The 13082-nt window shown below is 39.9% G+C and overlaps 3 protein-coding genes across 5 annotated transcripts in view; 2 read left to right on the forward strand and 1 right to left on the reverse strand.

Moving 5' to 3' along the window:
* LOC145432885 (uncharacterized) overlaps nt 1-6461 on the reverse strand; it is a 202393-nt gene extending 195932 nt beyond the window's left edge. For both annotated transcript variants that reach the window (XR_013913005.1, XM_080309784.1), the window contains exon 1: nt 6206-6461. The gene's annotated coding sequence lies outside the window, so the exon portion shown is untranslated. The remainder of the gene's footprint in view (nt 1-6205) is intronic.
* Nucleotides 1-13082, forward strand: part of LOC145456999 (uncharacterized) — a 53287-nt gene that overhangs the window by 21887 nt on the left and 18318 nt on the right. The window lies entirely within an intron of this gene.
* On the forward strand, nt 11455-13060 carry LOC145437515 (kelch-like protein 6). Its single transcript, XM_080314781.1, has one exon. The coding sequence runs from the start codon at nt 11486-11488 to the stop codon at nt 13058-13060; it is 1575 nt and encodes a 524-aa protein (XP_080170907.1). The 5' UTR covers nt 11455-11485.

Raw genomic sequence — 13082 nt, forward strand, 5'->3', positions numbered from 1 at the left:
GTATCACTCTGCAATAAGTATCACGTCCATACTATGTCTGAGATGCGCGAAATAGTCTAGTAGGCTGTCACTCAAGTATCAACCATGTCACTCAGGTATCAGCTCTCTCACTCAATTATCAACTTTATCATCCAGGTTTCTCTCTGCATAAAAAGTATCATGCCAAGACTACGTTTGGGATGCAATATAGTCAGGTATCGGAACACAATGGTATCATACCCTACAGTGATTATGCAAACACGCAATGTCAGACGTAAACTAGATCCTCATCATCATTGGTTTATTAGCATTATCAGGACGCATTATAGCCAGGGCCGTAATAGCACTTCGTCAGCCCCCCCCCCCCCAAAAAAAAACTTTGGTCTTGGGCCCCCTATAGGATGATAAACCGACCCCCCTCGTGCTATACGCTGTACTTCAGCTGATATATGAGTGATACAGCTGCGATACAACTGATACAGCTGATGCAGCTTTATATCCACAGGATGATGCAGCTGATACAGCTTTATATCCACAGGTTGATACAGCTGATACAGCTTTATATCCACAGGGTGATACAGCTGGTACTGCTGGTACTGCTGATACAGCTGATACAGCTTCATATCCACAGGGCCGGCGTAGCCAGCCGAGAAAAAAAGGGGGAAGAACTGAATAAAGGGGGCAGAATAAACCTCTATGCGCCATACCTTTGCGACTTGTGTATTCAGTACGCCATGGTGATAACCAGAGGATTGTCTGCATGCCGCTTTGGAAAGCGTAACTAATTGGGGAATCTAATTACTGAAAGCGAGTTAGCAATCAACAACTTGGGCGGGGATCATGTTACAAAGCACACGCGCTTGTCTTGTAGCAGTGCGGCCGATCTCATTTGCATTCAAATAAGTAATCGACCTTGAAACATACAAGAACATTTCACGGCTAACAGTCTATACAGCGCGGAATCTGTTATATTGTGATGAATTTTGACATGATTCAGTTCGCGTGTAAGAGACTAAGAGTAACGTCTGCTAGGTGTTTTAATTCTATTCATTTCGAACATAGCGGATATACTAATTGTACCAGTGTGTGAATAATGACTTATTCACAAAGTGAGGGAATCGCGGAATAAGTTTCGGTGAGGCTATTCAAGGCTGAATGCGTCCCAGTGGGATACCCATCACGAATGGTGTAATCTAGTATGACGAATGGTCAATTTTAGAGATTTGAGGTCGTTAAGAGAGTGCACACTGCATATCAACGGCGTCACGAAATAAAATGCTAACCGAAGGTATTATTCCTTCAGGCTGTTGATTATATACCAACCCGCGAGCGCGCGACAAATGTAGCAATTGCAGACGCTTGTGCGACGTGCGTGCAGAACAAGGGGATAAGCTGATTGATTACTCTCGCCGAGAAAACAATGTGACACTGCCCTTTCCACGCTTCCATATACGAGAGATCATACGCGAAAAAAGCATCGTCGCGTACTACAGTACTCGCATCGTTCGATCGACGTCCCGCGCAGCAAATTGAAATTTGGTGATATCGGGCTCGATTAGGGATTTTATATGGGGGTAGAACGTTCTACAATTCTACCCCCTGGCTACGCCCCTGGGTGGCAACGTCACGCAGGATTTTCTGTTGATTTGCTTAATTATTCTATACAGAAAAGCTCTAGTCACGCAGGATTTATTTCAAAAAATGGACCGAGATTCCATATAGGCACATGCACGGCGCACTCACAATCGCACATGTCTGCGGACATTTGATGTCATTCAGGTCAGCGATGTCGCTCTTTAATTACAATCGCTAACTAACAAACACCTAACGGCATTGTCACCAAGCCATCGAAAGATTGGAGCCAACGCATGCTAGGCTCGAGAGATGGGAGCCAACGCATGCTCGGCTCTAGACGCGATACACTTCAAAACATAAGAACACAAATTTGGTCTTATGGTCTGAAAGTGACTTTTTAGAAAAAGACTTAAAGACTGATCGGTCTTAACAACGATTTTTCCTCTCAAAATTAAGACTGAAAATGCTCGAAAATAAGACCATTGTCGCCCACGCGAGCTGTGTCGGTATTCATGAAAGTGTTAGGTTCTGCATGAAGGATACCTGGATTTTCAATTTATTATATAACCTACCCATTGTATAACATTATCATTCTATATAACACTTACCAATGTGTATACAATCCTCCAAACAATATATAGTGTAGTTTGAGTATATAATAGTATTTGTGGTGGGTGCGATGTGCCAACACCATTTTGTTAGTGAAAAGTGACAAGGTACAGTACTTTGAATTTTTGTTCTGGCGCAAATGCATCCTGTATTTGACTTATTTGAAGTGTGACATGTGACCAACGAGAAATGGACAAACATGGCACCACCAAATACCTTTTGGCTCTCCGCTCTCACGTAACCACTAAATTGTATTTGCAATGACCTTTCATGGATCAAAATTGGTCAAAGAAAGCTAATTACGTCTTGTGCTCCGGGCTCATGACAATTTACCATTCTGATTTATAAGACTACGGACCATGATGTTTCTTGATTAGCAAAATTCGTCTTAAAAACAAGACCAGAAAAACTGTTGCATCATAAACCGTCTCAATAAGCTAGTTATGTCTTAGAGCTCCTGGCCCATGTCAACTTTCTGGTCTCATTTTTAAGACCACAAATCATGTCGTTTCTTGCTTAGCGAAATTTGTCTTGAAAACAATACAAAAAATACTGACACAGCAAAAACTGTCTCAATAAGCTAGTTATGTCTTAGAGCTCCTGGCCCATGTCAACTTTCCGGTCTCATTTTCAAGACCACAAATCATGTCGTTTCTTGATTAGCGAAATTTGTCTTAAAAACAAGACCAAAAATATTGACACAGCAAAAACTGTCGTAATAAGCACAACATGTCTTATAAGGTGCGTTTTATTGGTCTTATTTTCAAGACCAAATAATTGTGACAATAATATATGGTCTTAACAAGCTGAATCAGTCTCAATTTTAAGACCTCAATTCATCAGTGAGACTAAAATTGCTGAAAATGAGACCAAATCATCCCCATTTCTTAAATTTGAGACCAAATTTGTTTAATTTTTTTTTGTAGTGTAGTTGTCCAGCGATGATATCTTTCGTACCAGGCCTGTTGCAGATTGTGTTGGCAAGCGCTAATATCGTGTGCGCCAAAGCAGATGCGATAGTGCAGACAGCGATGGCACCGGGCCTACTGCTGATGTGATTGTTCATCATGCTCAAGCGAGTGAAACTAGGCTTGACGGAGACACGATAAAGCAGGCAAGCGTCCCAAGCAATGATTGCCGAGCGCACGGCAATCAATGACACAATTTCGCGATCATCTCAGCGGGAGATCGCGTCGCGTTACATTGTGCACAGACAAATCTCGTTAATTGGCAACGCGCTTGTAGCTAATTGGCCGCGCGCAACGGGTTACCTCGCTCACATCAGCGGTAGGAGGTAATGTCGTAAACGGAAATACATTGCGATTCGTTCTAAATAACACAATCGGGGTTTATGCCGATTCATGCCAAACTGAATTCTAGGCATGCCGCATACCTAAAAAAATGTCTAGGTATGCCTGGCATGCCTTGCATACCCAGGTTCGGCGCCTATGCAGGGCAGTGTTAGGATGACTCAAGTTTTTTGTATTACGTGACTTGACTCAAGTCACTTTGGTAAAATGACTTGTTAATTTCAAGTCATCAAGTAAAGTAACAGTGTTGGGATCAAGTCACTGCCGTCGAGTCATCTCAAGTCATTGCAGATTTTGACTCGAGCCAAGTCAATCGATTTTCAAAGGTGACTCGAGTCAAGTCAAGACGCTAATTTTTTGGAGCTCACTCGAGTCAAGTGAAGTCACGATTCAAGTCAAATATAATTTTCAAAGTAGGAGTGATGATTCAAAGTCATTACATTTTGCTAGCTGTGAGAAAGACATTATTTGATCATTTATCTTGAATCAAATAACAAATATCTATAGTTAGATATACATGCAAAAAGACGTTGTATCCCTCACGTACACGTAGAACTGCTAATCAAATACGTGAGTAACTGTACAGCTGCAGGATACAGTCAGTTATTACACTGGGCAATAATTTTGAATGGAAAATTTGTTGACTTTGATATAGGCTAATTTTGGCTTGCTGATTCCAAAAATGCCACTGTTTTTTATCACGTCAACTTTTTGCCCTACGACATAGGCCCAAAATATGTAAATTTTCATCAATTTAGCCGTATTACTTTCCCATATCATATAAAAATCCACACTTTTACCATATAATAAGTTATACAGTCAGGGGCTCAATTGAATTATGTAAGAAAAATGTACTGGTATCGATCTAGGCCGATGCTTTCACCCATCTTTGGTTAGAGGATGCAATCAACCGATGATATATCACATAATATTTGATGCAAACTGTAGGCTCTTGCAAGAAAAATAAACATGACATCTAGGCTACTATCAGCTATGGGTCCAATGCACCATTCAGCTTATCCAGCATAACCTCAAACTCCTATACGCTCGATAGTTTGGATCAAGATGGAGATATTACGGATAGCAGGCCTAATGATAAAGATTTTGAAATCGAAGTTGATTCAGAACGTAAAGTAGTCCATCAACACAAGTTATTGATCTGACATAGGCTTTGGGACTTGGAATAGAAATTTCGGAACTTTTAACATCCTTACGACGTGAGAAAAGATTACTTGGCAAGGTGGAGAAGGTATCTGACTTTCGATCAGGAGAAATAGCCTTTTCTTCGTAGGCCTACTTTCGGTAGCTTTGTGCATTGCCGTGATACCGTTACCATGAATTACTGGAGGAGTTAGGAATCCTGATTTACAAGTCAGTCAATGGCAAATGCCTATAGGTAGCTCGAAAAGGATCCTAATGATTTCCCTAATAACTTTGACATAGTCGGAGATGGGCAGGGAGAAAATGTCCCTCGACATCTGAAGATGATTGGGGTAAGATACCAGAGTAGATTGGAGCTTACATATGTTAGCAGACCAGTGTTCTCGAGTATCAAACTAGACAACCTGTATAAATATAGGTTATTAGCGTAAATTTGGACCCTAGAACTCGCACTTTAATTGTCATGTAGAAGCAATATCAGTTTAAATCAACCAAATAAAGCAGTGCAAATGTGTATTTGGAGTCTATTGATTCACTTTCGACTGCTTGTGATTTTTGAAACGTTTTATACAATGAACACAAACTAATATAAATAGTGCTATCATGTGGTTTATGAGACAATGCGGTGGGTGCCTAACCCTAAAAATTGACGTAATAGAGAAAAACGGAAGTCAAGTCATTTTTAAATTCAGCACCCAAAATTTAGTCAAAATCAATTGTCTGATCAAAGTCAACAAGAATAGTGTTGACCAGTGTTATCAGCCAAAATATAGGACCTTATACGAAGCTTCGAGAAATTGAAACAAATTGATATAGTTGAACAAATTGATATTTTTTTGTGATTTAACAATGGAGGTTCAGTGTGACGTACAATCAGTGAATGACTGGTTGCTCTCACAAGTGACACTGACGTATCTCAAACAATCCGAACATACCCAAGATACAGTGATTTATTCGACACCGTTTACTTGATGACTTGAAAGTGACTCGTAAATTTTCCTCCAAGTGCACAATACACACTTTTGAAGCTCCGAGTGAAGTCAAGTCGTCATTATTCCAAAGTGACTCGAGTCAAGTCAAGTCATACAAAAAAGATGACTCGAGTCATCCCAACACTGTCGAGTAATCGGTGCCGATAAGAACCACTGCATCTTGCATAAGGCGGTCGGATTGTTCGCGAAACGCTGGTGTAACCCGTGAGGTGAGAGCGACCGATAATTCAATGACTCTGCGTTTTACTGAGCTTCCATTGTTCTCGCACCAATAAATTGACCGCAAACGAAGTGATCGCCACTTACAGCTTACGTTGTCTTAAACTAGTATAGTAAAATTGGATAGTATATTCATATTGAAATGAACCCGAATATTTTTGGCTGAAACTCGTCAGGAGTAATCGTCAGCAACTAGTAGAGAGAATTGGAAAGAACATTGTATATCAACAATCGCACAAATCGGATTATCGGCAAAAATCTGTTAGATAATCCTATTTGTGCGAATAATTATCGAAACGACCGATTTCGGATCGTTGGGCGGGGCCGTTCACAATTCCATTTGTGTGCCTTGGAGTCGACCTTTATCAAAATACACCAACCAAAACTCTGTCATCAAAAGGAGTTCGTGTACCACCAAAAAATAGTACATTGAACGCTCTCTCTTTCGAAATTTCATGCTGGTGACGTCATATTTTGTGATACGATTGTTGATATACAATGTTCTTTCCAATTCTCTACCACTTGCTGACGATTACCCCTGACGAGTGTCAGCCGAAAATATTCGGGTTCATTTCAACATGAATATACTATTCAATTGTATATTGAAGTTCTGTACCTCCAAGAAGCTCTTCTAGTATAGTAAAGTAATTTAATAGCAAAATGTCTATTTCTGTTCTTTTCTGACCTTAACCAAACCTCTTGTTTTATTGAATTTGAATATAGTTTATATAGTCCTCAACTATTGGCGCAGGCTCGAATTGTATCATATGAACATGTAAATGGGTATAGGGTGATGTATTGCATTTTATCAATTGGTTTCTCTATTCTCTATTTTGGCTGGTAACTGTAAACTGAAGCTATATACAATTACTCACATAGTTTAGCAGTTCTACCTATATATGTGAGTGATACGGCGCCTTATTGTGTGTATATCGAACTCTATATTCGTTCATCGGTTCAGAATCAATGGCCACTCAATATGTATTTCAGACAGCTAGCAAAATTCAATGACATAATCATGCCTCATACTTCAAAAAGGTAACTTGACTCGAATCAAAATGTGCAATAACTCGAAATCACTAGTGACTCGAAGTTAGTGACTTGAACCCAACACTGGTGCAGGGGCGGTCAACCCGTGGCCCGCGGGGTAATCCTCGAAATTAGTTACATTATCAGACCGTAATTTACCAAAACCAAATAACCAAAATCTGATCAGCTTGGTCACGAAATTTGGGATTTTCCGACTAAAATATCAGATTCGACACATTGGCGTAGCCAGGGGTCAGCCACATTTTCCGTGGATGGTCGTTTATGATCATAGAGTACCGGCACAATGTTTCGCGTAGTACTCAAAATCTTCGATATTTATAAGTTCAAGCGCCGAATAATCCTGACCAAATGAGCCCAGCAGTATATGCAGAGAGAGGCGTCCCGCAAAATCTTAATTTTCCATGTATAATGCGCAATATTTTATCAATTTTCTGATCTAAAATAGGGTTGTGGGTATTATACATGGGTACAACAAGCCTTGAAAAAAATCTATCCGATAAAATTTGAAATCACACCTTTCTTCATGTTTGTTTCCAATCGCGCATCACTTTCAGCCATTGTGCCCAGTAATTCGTATTATCAGTGTAACTCGCTGCCGATTAACGAGAGTCGTCTGCATAGCACGCAACCTCCTGCTGTGTTGGTTTGCTGCATGTGCAATCCTCACTAATTCATCGCGTCAACGACAAGCGTGAACAATTTCATATACAACACCCCATGTGCGCAAGATGTAATCGTTGGCCTATCCACTACAGTCCCATCTACAACAGGCCTGGTGATCACGACATAATCGTTGGCCTGAGCAATCGCATCTGTAATAGGCCTCGTGCGCAAGATGTCGTGGTTTAGTGTATTTCGACTTGACCTGTGGTGTTCTAGTGTATTTTTTATCAAAATTCTGCAAATCTGGTGTTTTTCCATGAAGAAATACATTCAACGGAATATTTTATTTTGATGTACTTTACATAATATATACTTTGACGAATAATAATTATTATCCGTCCATACCGGCCCTGTGGATATACACAGGTATCACTCAGGCATCACTCTGGATCATGGGTGTCCTCAGGTTGTTCTGGTACTGATGTATCATGCTTCGAGTGTTCTCGGGGTGTGTTTAAGCTTGTCTACTGATCAGGTATCACTCTGCATCAAGTTTCTTGAAAAAATCGCACCTTTGTATGCACACCCAAAAGAGACCATGAATTCTCTATGACAACATTGATGTTTCATTTCTCTAATTAATGGACAAGCGTAACATAATGCATTTCGGAATGGAGATATAAAATTCTGTTCTTCTTCGCTCCTTCAACATTTTTTTTGTTCTTTTTGTCACCTTATAGGATAGGTAATGGATCCCACATAAACTTTCGCAGCTTCGGCTATAGCTGCGTACCAAGCGTCGGAAGTAACCACTCAGGCAGTGGTTCTCAACGGGTGTATGTAATTTGTCAATGTCCCCAATGTCGACGTGTATCTATTTCGTCAATGACGACATCCCCGACAATGCTGCTCGGGGCCTAAACTATGGTTGTAATGACTCGAGTCAGGATTTTTCAATGCCCGCAATCAGAATATTCACCCAGTAATTTGTCAATGTCGACGTGTATCTATTTTGCCTTGCTCTTTCCATTCCTTGTGATTGCATTACAATTAGAATAAAAGCTACACAATGTTTTCCAATTTTGATTCTAAGATGGAAAAACTGGAATAAATATTAGAAATATGATAAGAGCGCATAATATTCCAAGTTTACAAATCAGATTAGAATTCGTATTACTGCATTAATGTACTTTGAGTAGCAGGTGCTTAGCCGGAAGTAAGATTTCACTATACGTTATAAATTTTCGTCTTTGATGTTTTTTCGGCATAACCGACTTACGATATGCATAGAAACTACATGTGTGGCGAGATAGCGTAGTTGTATAATCCACAGCTGCAACACCAATGGGTTGCGGACTCGAGTCCGACCGAGGTCGACTCCAGAATTCCCACCCAAGTGTTGGAGGTTTATCTAGGCTCCTCCTCGCCATATAATCCGTGTAAGCGACTAAGCGGTGTCTTATAAATACCTAGAAGTGGGCCGTGCTACAAGTCGGCGGCTGCGGAATAAAAATGAAGAAAATTGGGTCGCCCGACATATGAGCATGCGGCACAATGGAAATCGACAGTTCAGCATGGAACACTTCAGCATGCGTCACTTCAGCATGTGACTGTATAACCCAAAAACTTACCCTAACCCGAAACATAGCCTAACCTAACCTAACCTAGCCTAACCTAACCTAAAGCCTAACCCTAACCCAACCATAAATCCAACCCTAACCTACCCCTAACCCGTAATTTAACCCACATGCTCATGTGTCACATGCCAAATTACCGCATGCCGAAGTCTCGCATGCTGTAATATCGCATGCTGATATGTCCACGGACCAGAAAATTGGCCTGGTGTTAATGACCAATTGACCACAGTAGTAAAAAACTCGACATGAATACCACAAACAACAACATAGAAACGATATGTTCATATTCATACCATGGGTGCATATTATTTGGTCAGACCCGGCCGGGATTTGAACCACGATCAGATATACTTTTTGTCAAATCGAGTCACCAAAATATTCTAACTCGAGTTATTACAACCCTAGTTTCGGCCCCCCAGAGACACTGTCGGCATTAGTCACATCGGTGGCATTGGCGACATTGACCAAATAGATACACATCGACATTGGTGACATTGACGACATTGAGAAATTAAATGCACCCGTTCGCAATCGGGATGGGCCTGCGAAACCGCCATATTTGTAAAATGGTTGATAACCGTATTTGGATTTTTTTTAAATAAGACAAATCTCGAGCCAATTTCGCTTCATAACTGCTAAAACCCCATGTTGCACATAAACAGAATGGCCGTCTGAGATGAAATATTCTACTGGGGAAATTCATTTAAGTAGCCAAATTGCCAATAGCTTACTGATGCAAACATATTGCTGATTAGAGATGTCTTGTTGGATTTTGCAACATATTTGTAAGCAAAAATCCATTTTCTCCTGTGATATGCATAACCGCCATTCCAGAATAACTTCAAGAAGAGCTGCTACAAAGAACTCACTATATGTTTTGTTTCACAATTTTGGTGCCATATATGTGGCGATCATACCCAAAGGTGTCGTCGGAAGCGTTACACGTTGTTTCATTCGCAACCACCCCTCTTTGTGGAAATGGTTTTTGGCACTCTCTCATATAAAATCGAAGGCGCGGATTTTCAAGACACGACCGCATATTTAAAAAAATGCTGCCACTCAATTCGCTTCTTCCCAATTTTCACATAAATAGTATGATGCTACTTTCAAGAAAAGTAATTTTTGTGCTGTTTATCACAAGCATATACCGGTAATATTTGCACAACACAAATGACGGTTGAACGATATCAAGCTATAAATTGGACCTTAAACTTGGGTGTTCACCGCGTTATCCCTGGCGGTCCAAAGGGAGTCCGCGAAGACAAAAAGGTTGAGAACCGATCCCTATGACCATCTGGCAATATACAAATACAATGAATTTATCAATCGATATCGGCGACAGACACACTCAAGACTTGATACCTGAGTGCCAGAACAACTTGAACACACCCCATACACCCACCAGACATGATACAGAGTGATACCTGACTGATACAGTCAGCGTATATCAAAAGGGCCGTCTATAGCATACGTCATTTAGCACAAGGACAAACCCCATAGATAACTTGCCTTGCTGCTGCTCATTTCTATCACTGGCAGAGTGAAGATCCCAAGATTTATAAAACATTTTAATAATATAATGGTGATTCATATTCATAAAATATCATGTTTGGGAGTCCATGTTGAAGTTTTACCAGGCCATGACAGACAGTTTGTTATTCTGATTGTCATGTCCTAGTATGGGCGAAGTTTGCATGACAGCGACTGAGACAAACTGGACCAATCGGCAACCTGACCATTGGTTTTACCCTAGTCCCAAAAGCGAGCCGATAACAGAAGCGAACATGATACCTTGCCCAAATTGCCTGGGCCCATTCATGAATGATTTCAGAAGGTGTATGCATTGTTGTATAGCTAGAAAACCACTCATTGGCATGCTAGTGTATGACGCTCCACCAATTTTTATATCCCTATCTCGGATCGGATCAAATGTAGTGGATATTATTTATATTCACACGAATCTGTTTTATTTTAAAAATGAAAAAAATTTGAATTTGCTATGGCTAATTATTAGTAAGCAATATTGTGTCTGGTGTGAAAAACATGGCCCAAAAGGTAATGAATTTGTCATTTAGTGTTTTTTCACGAACCTCAAGTTGCAACACTGGTTCAGTGTTCGCCTTGTTTAGAGATTTGACTTTCCTTTGATTCATACTCGTAGAGTTGATTAGTACGGTAATATGATTATTTCAACAACTCAATAGGCCTTACCGTACTTGAGAATTACCTTTACTTCAATAACAGTGCTACTGTATAATAATAATCGTAGGGTAATTAGCCTATATATCGTGGTTGATTGACAATCATGGTTCAGATTGTGTGTCGAAATGTAAAGAAACATTCAGTGAAGATGATGGAAGAATTACATCGAATGAAGCAAGAAAACGATCATTGTGATTTCATAATTCAAGTAGGAGACGATATCTATTACACTCACAAAAATGTATTGTCGGCTGGTTGTGCTTATTTCAAAGCGATGTTGAAACACGACACAAAAGAGAGTCGCGAAGGAAAAGTCGTTTTAAAAGAGGTCGATTCTCAGTGTGTGAAAAACTGCATCGATTTCATATATTCCGGGAAATTTGAGATTCCTGACGAGAAGATAACTAACCTTCTTCATGTCGCAATCATGATGCAGTTGGAAGATGTGAAACAGGCAGTGTCTGACGTTTTGGAGAGATCAGTTAATGTAGAGAATTACTTTTCCACAAGAAATGTCGCCGATATGTATTATCTGGATGCTGTCTCTACGCGATGTGATGTAATTTTTCATAAAAATATCATGGAAATATCAAACCAGTCTGAATATGGAAATATTGAAAAAACTAAGATCCTTAATGTTGTGAAGTCGGGAAAAACAAAGTTATGCGAAGAAGAAAAACTAACTTTATTGTTCAATTGGGTTGAGAAAAATCGCAACAATCAGGAACATTTGCGAGAATGTCTTGAAGCTATCAAGTTTGATGAAGTCCCTCCGGCATTTTTAGAACGTCTTTTGGAATCAAACCTAAATATCAGTAACGACTTCGAATTGTACAAGTTGATCAATGGACATCTTTTGATAGCTTCAAAGGCATCGCACAAAATGAACGAAGAAATTGGCAATGATGGATTGATAATTCTGTTTGATAATAAAACCGATTGTATCCGATCCTTCAATCCAGTAACTGAGAAAGTAGAGAAGTTTCATGATGAGACGTTTCAGAATTTAAGAGATTTCTCAGCGATTTCTTTAGACTCGTATATCTACGTTTTATGTAAAAATAAATCAGTTCATCGAATCAATTTTCATAGAAAAAATTCAAAATGGGAAAGGATGAAAAATATGATTTGTTACCATGGATGGCGTCCTCGCTCGGTTACTTTGTCGGGATCAATATTCATTGTTGGAGGAAGCGATGAAGCAACAAGGGATGTGGAAATGTTTACTTCCCTTGTTAATCGATGGATTCAACTAGAAGACAAACCTACAGCGATTTCTGTAACAAGTCTGGTATCATTGAATGATTCCATCTATTGTATCGGAGGTGCAGGACAAGATGATGTCATAGTTCCATCATTCTGCAGATTCACTCCAACCTCGTCAAAGTGGGTTGATCTCGATCCAATGAGATACCCTGTTAGTGTCACTGGTGTTGTTGCAGTTGATCAGAAGATATTTGTGATCGGTGGGGTGAGTAGAGGACAGAAACTAAACAACGTAGAATGTTACGATGTTACTTCAGCTCAATGGACTTCATTATCGTCCACGAATGGTCGCCACGGTCGGGTTTCTACATATCACATTGACAAGTGGATTTTTGAAGTCGCAGATGGAGTAATTGCAATTGAAAAGTATGATATATTGGAGGACGAATGGACTATAGTGGAACCAAAATTGGATCAATATTGTAACATTTTCACATCCGTACTTGTGAAGAGATAGATTGACACTCACTTGAGCAGAC

The sequence above is a fragment of the Botryllus schlosseri genome, chromosome 1 (assembly GCF_051294905.1).
Source record: "Botryllus schlosseri isolate E-star chromosome 1, Bs_hap1, whole genome shotgun sequence".
Classification (NCBI taxonomy): domain Eukaryota; kingdom Metazoa; phylum Chordata; class Ascidiacea; order Stolidobranchia; family Styelidae; genus Botryllus; species Botryllus schlosseri.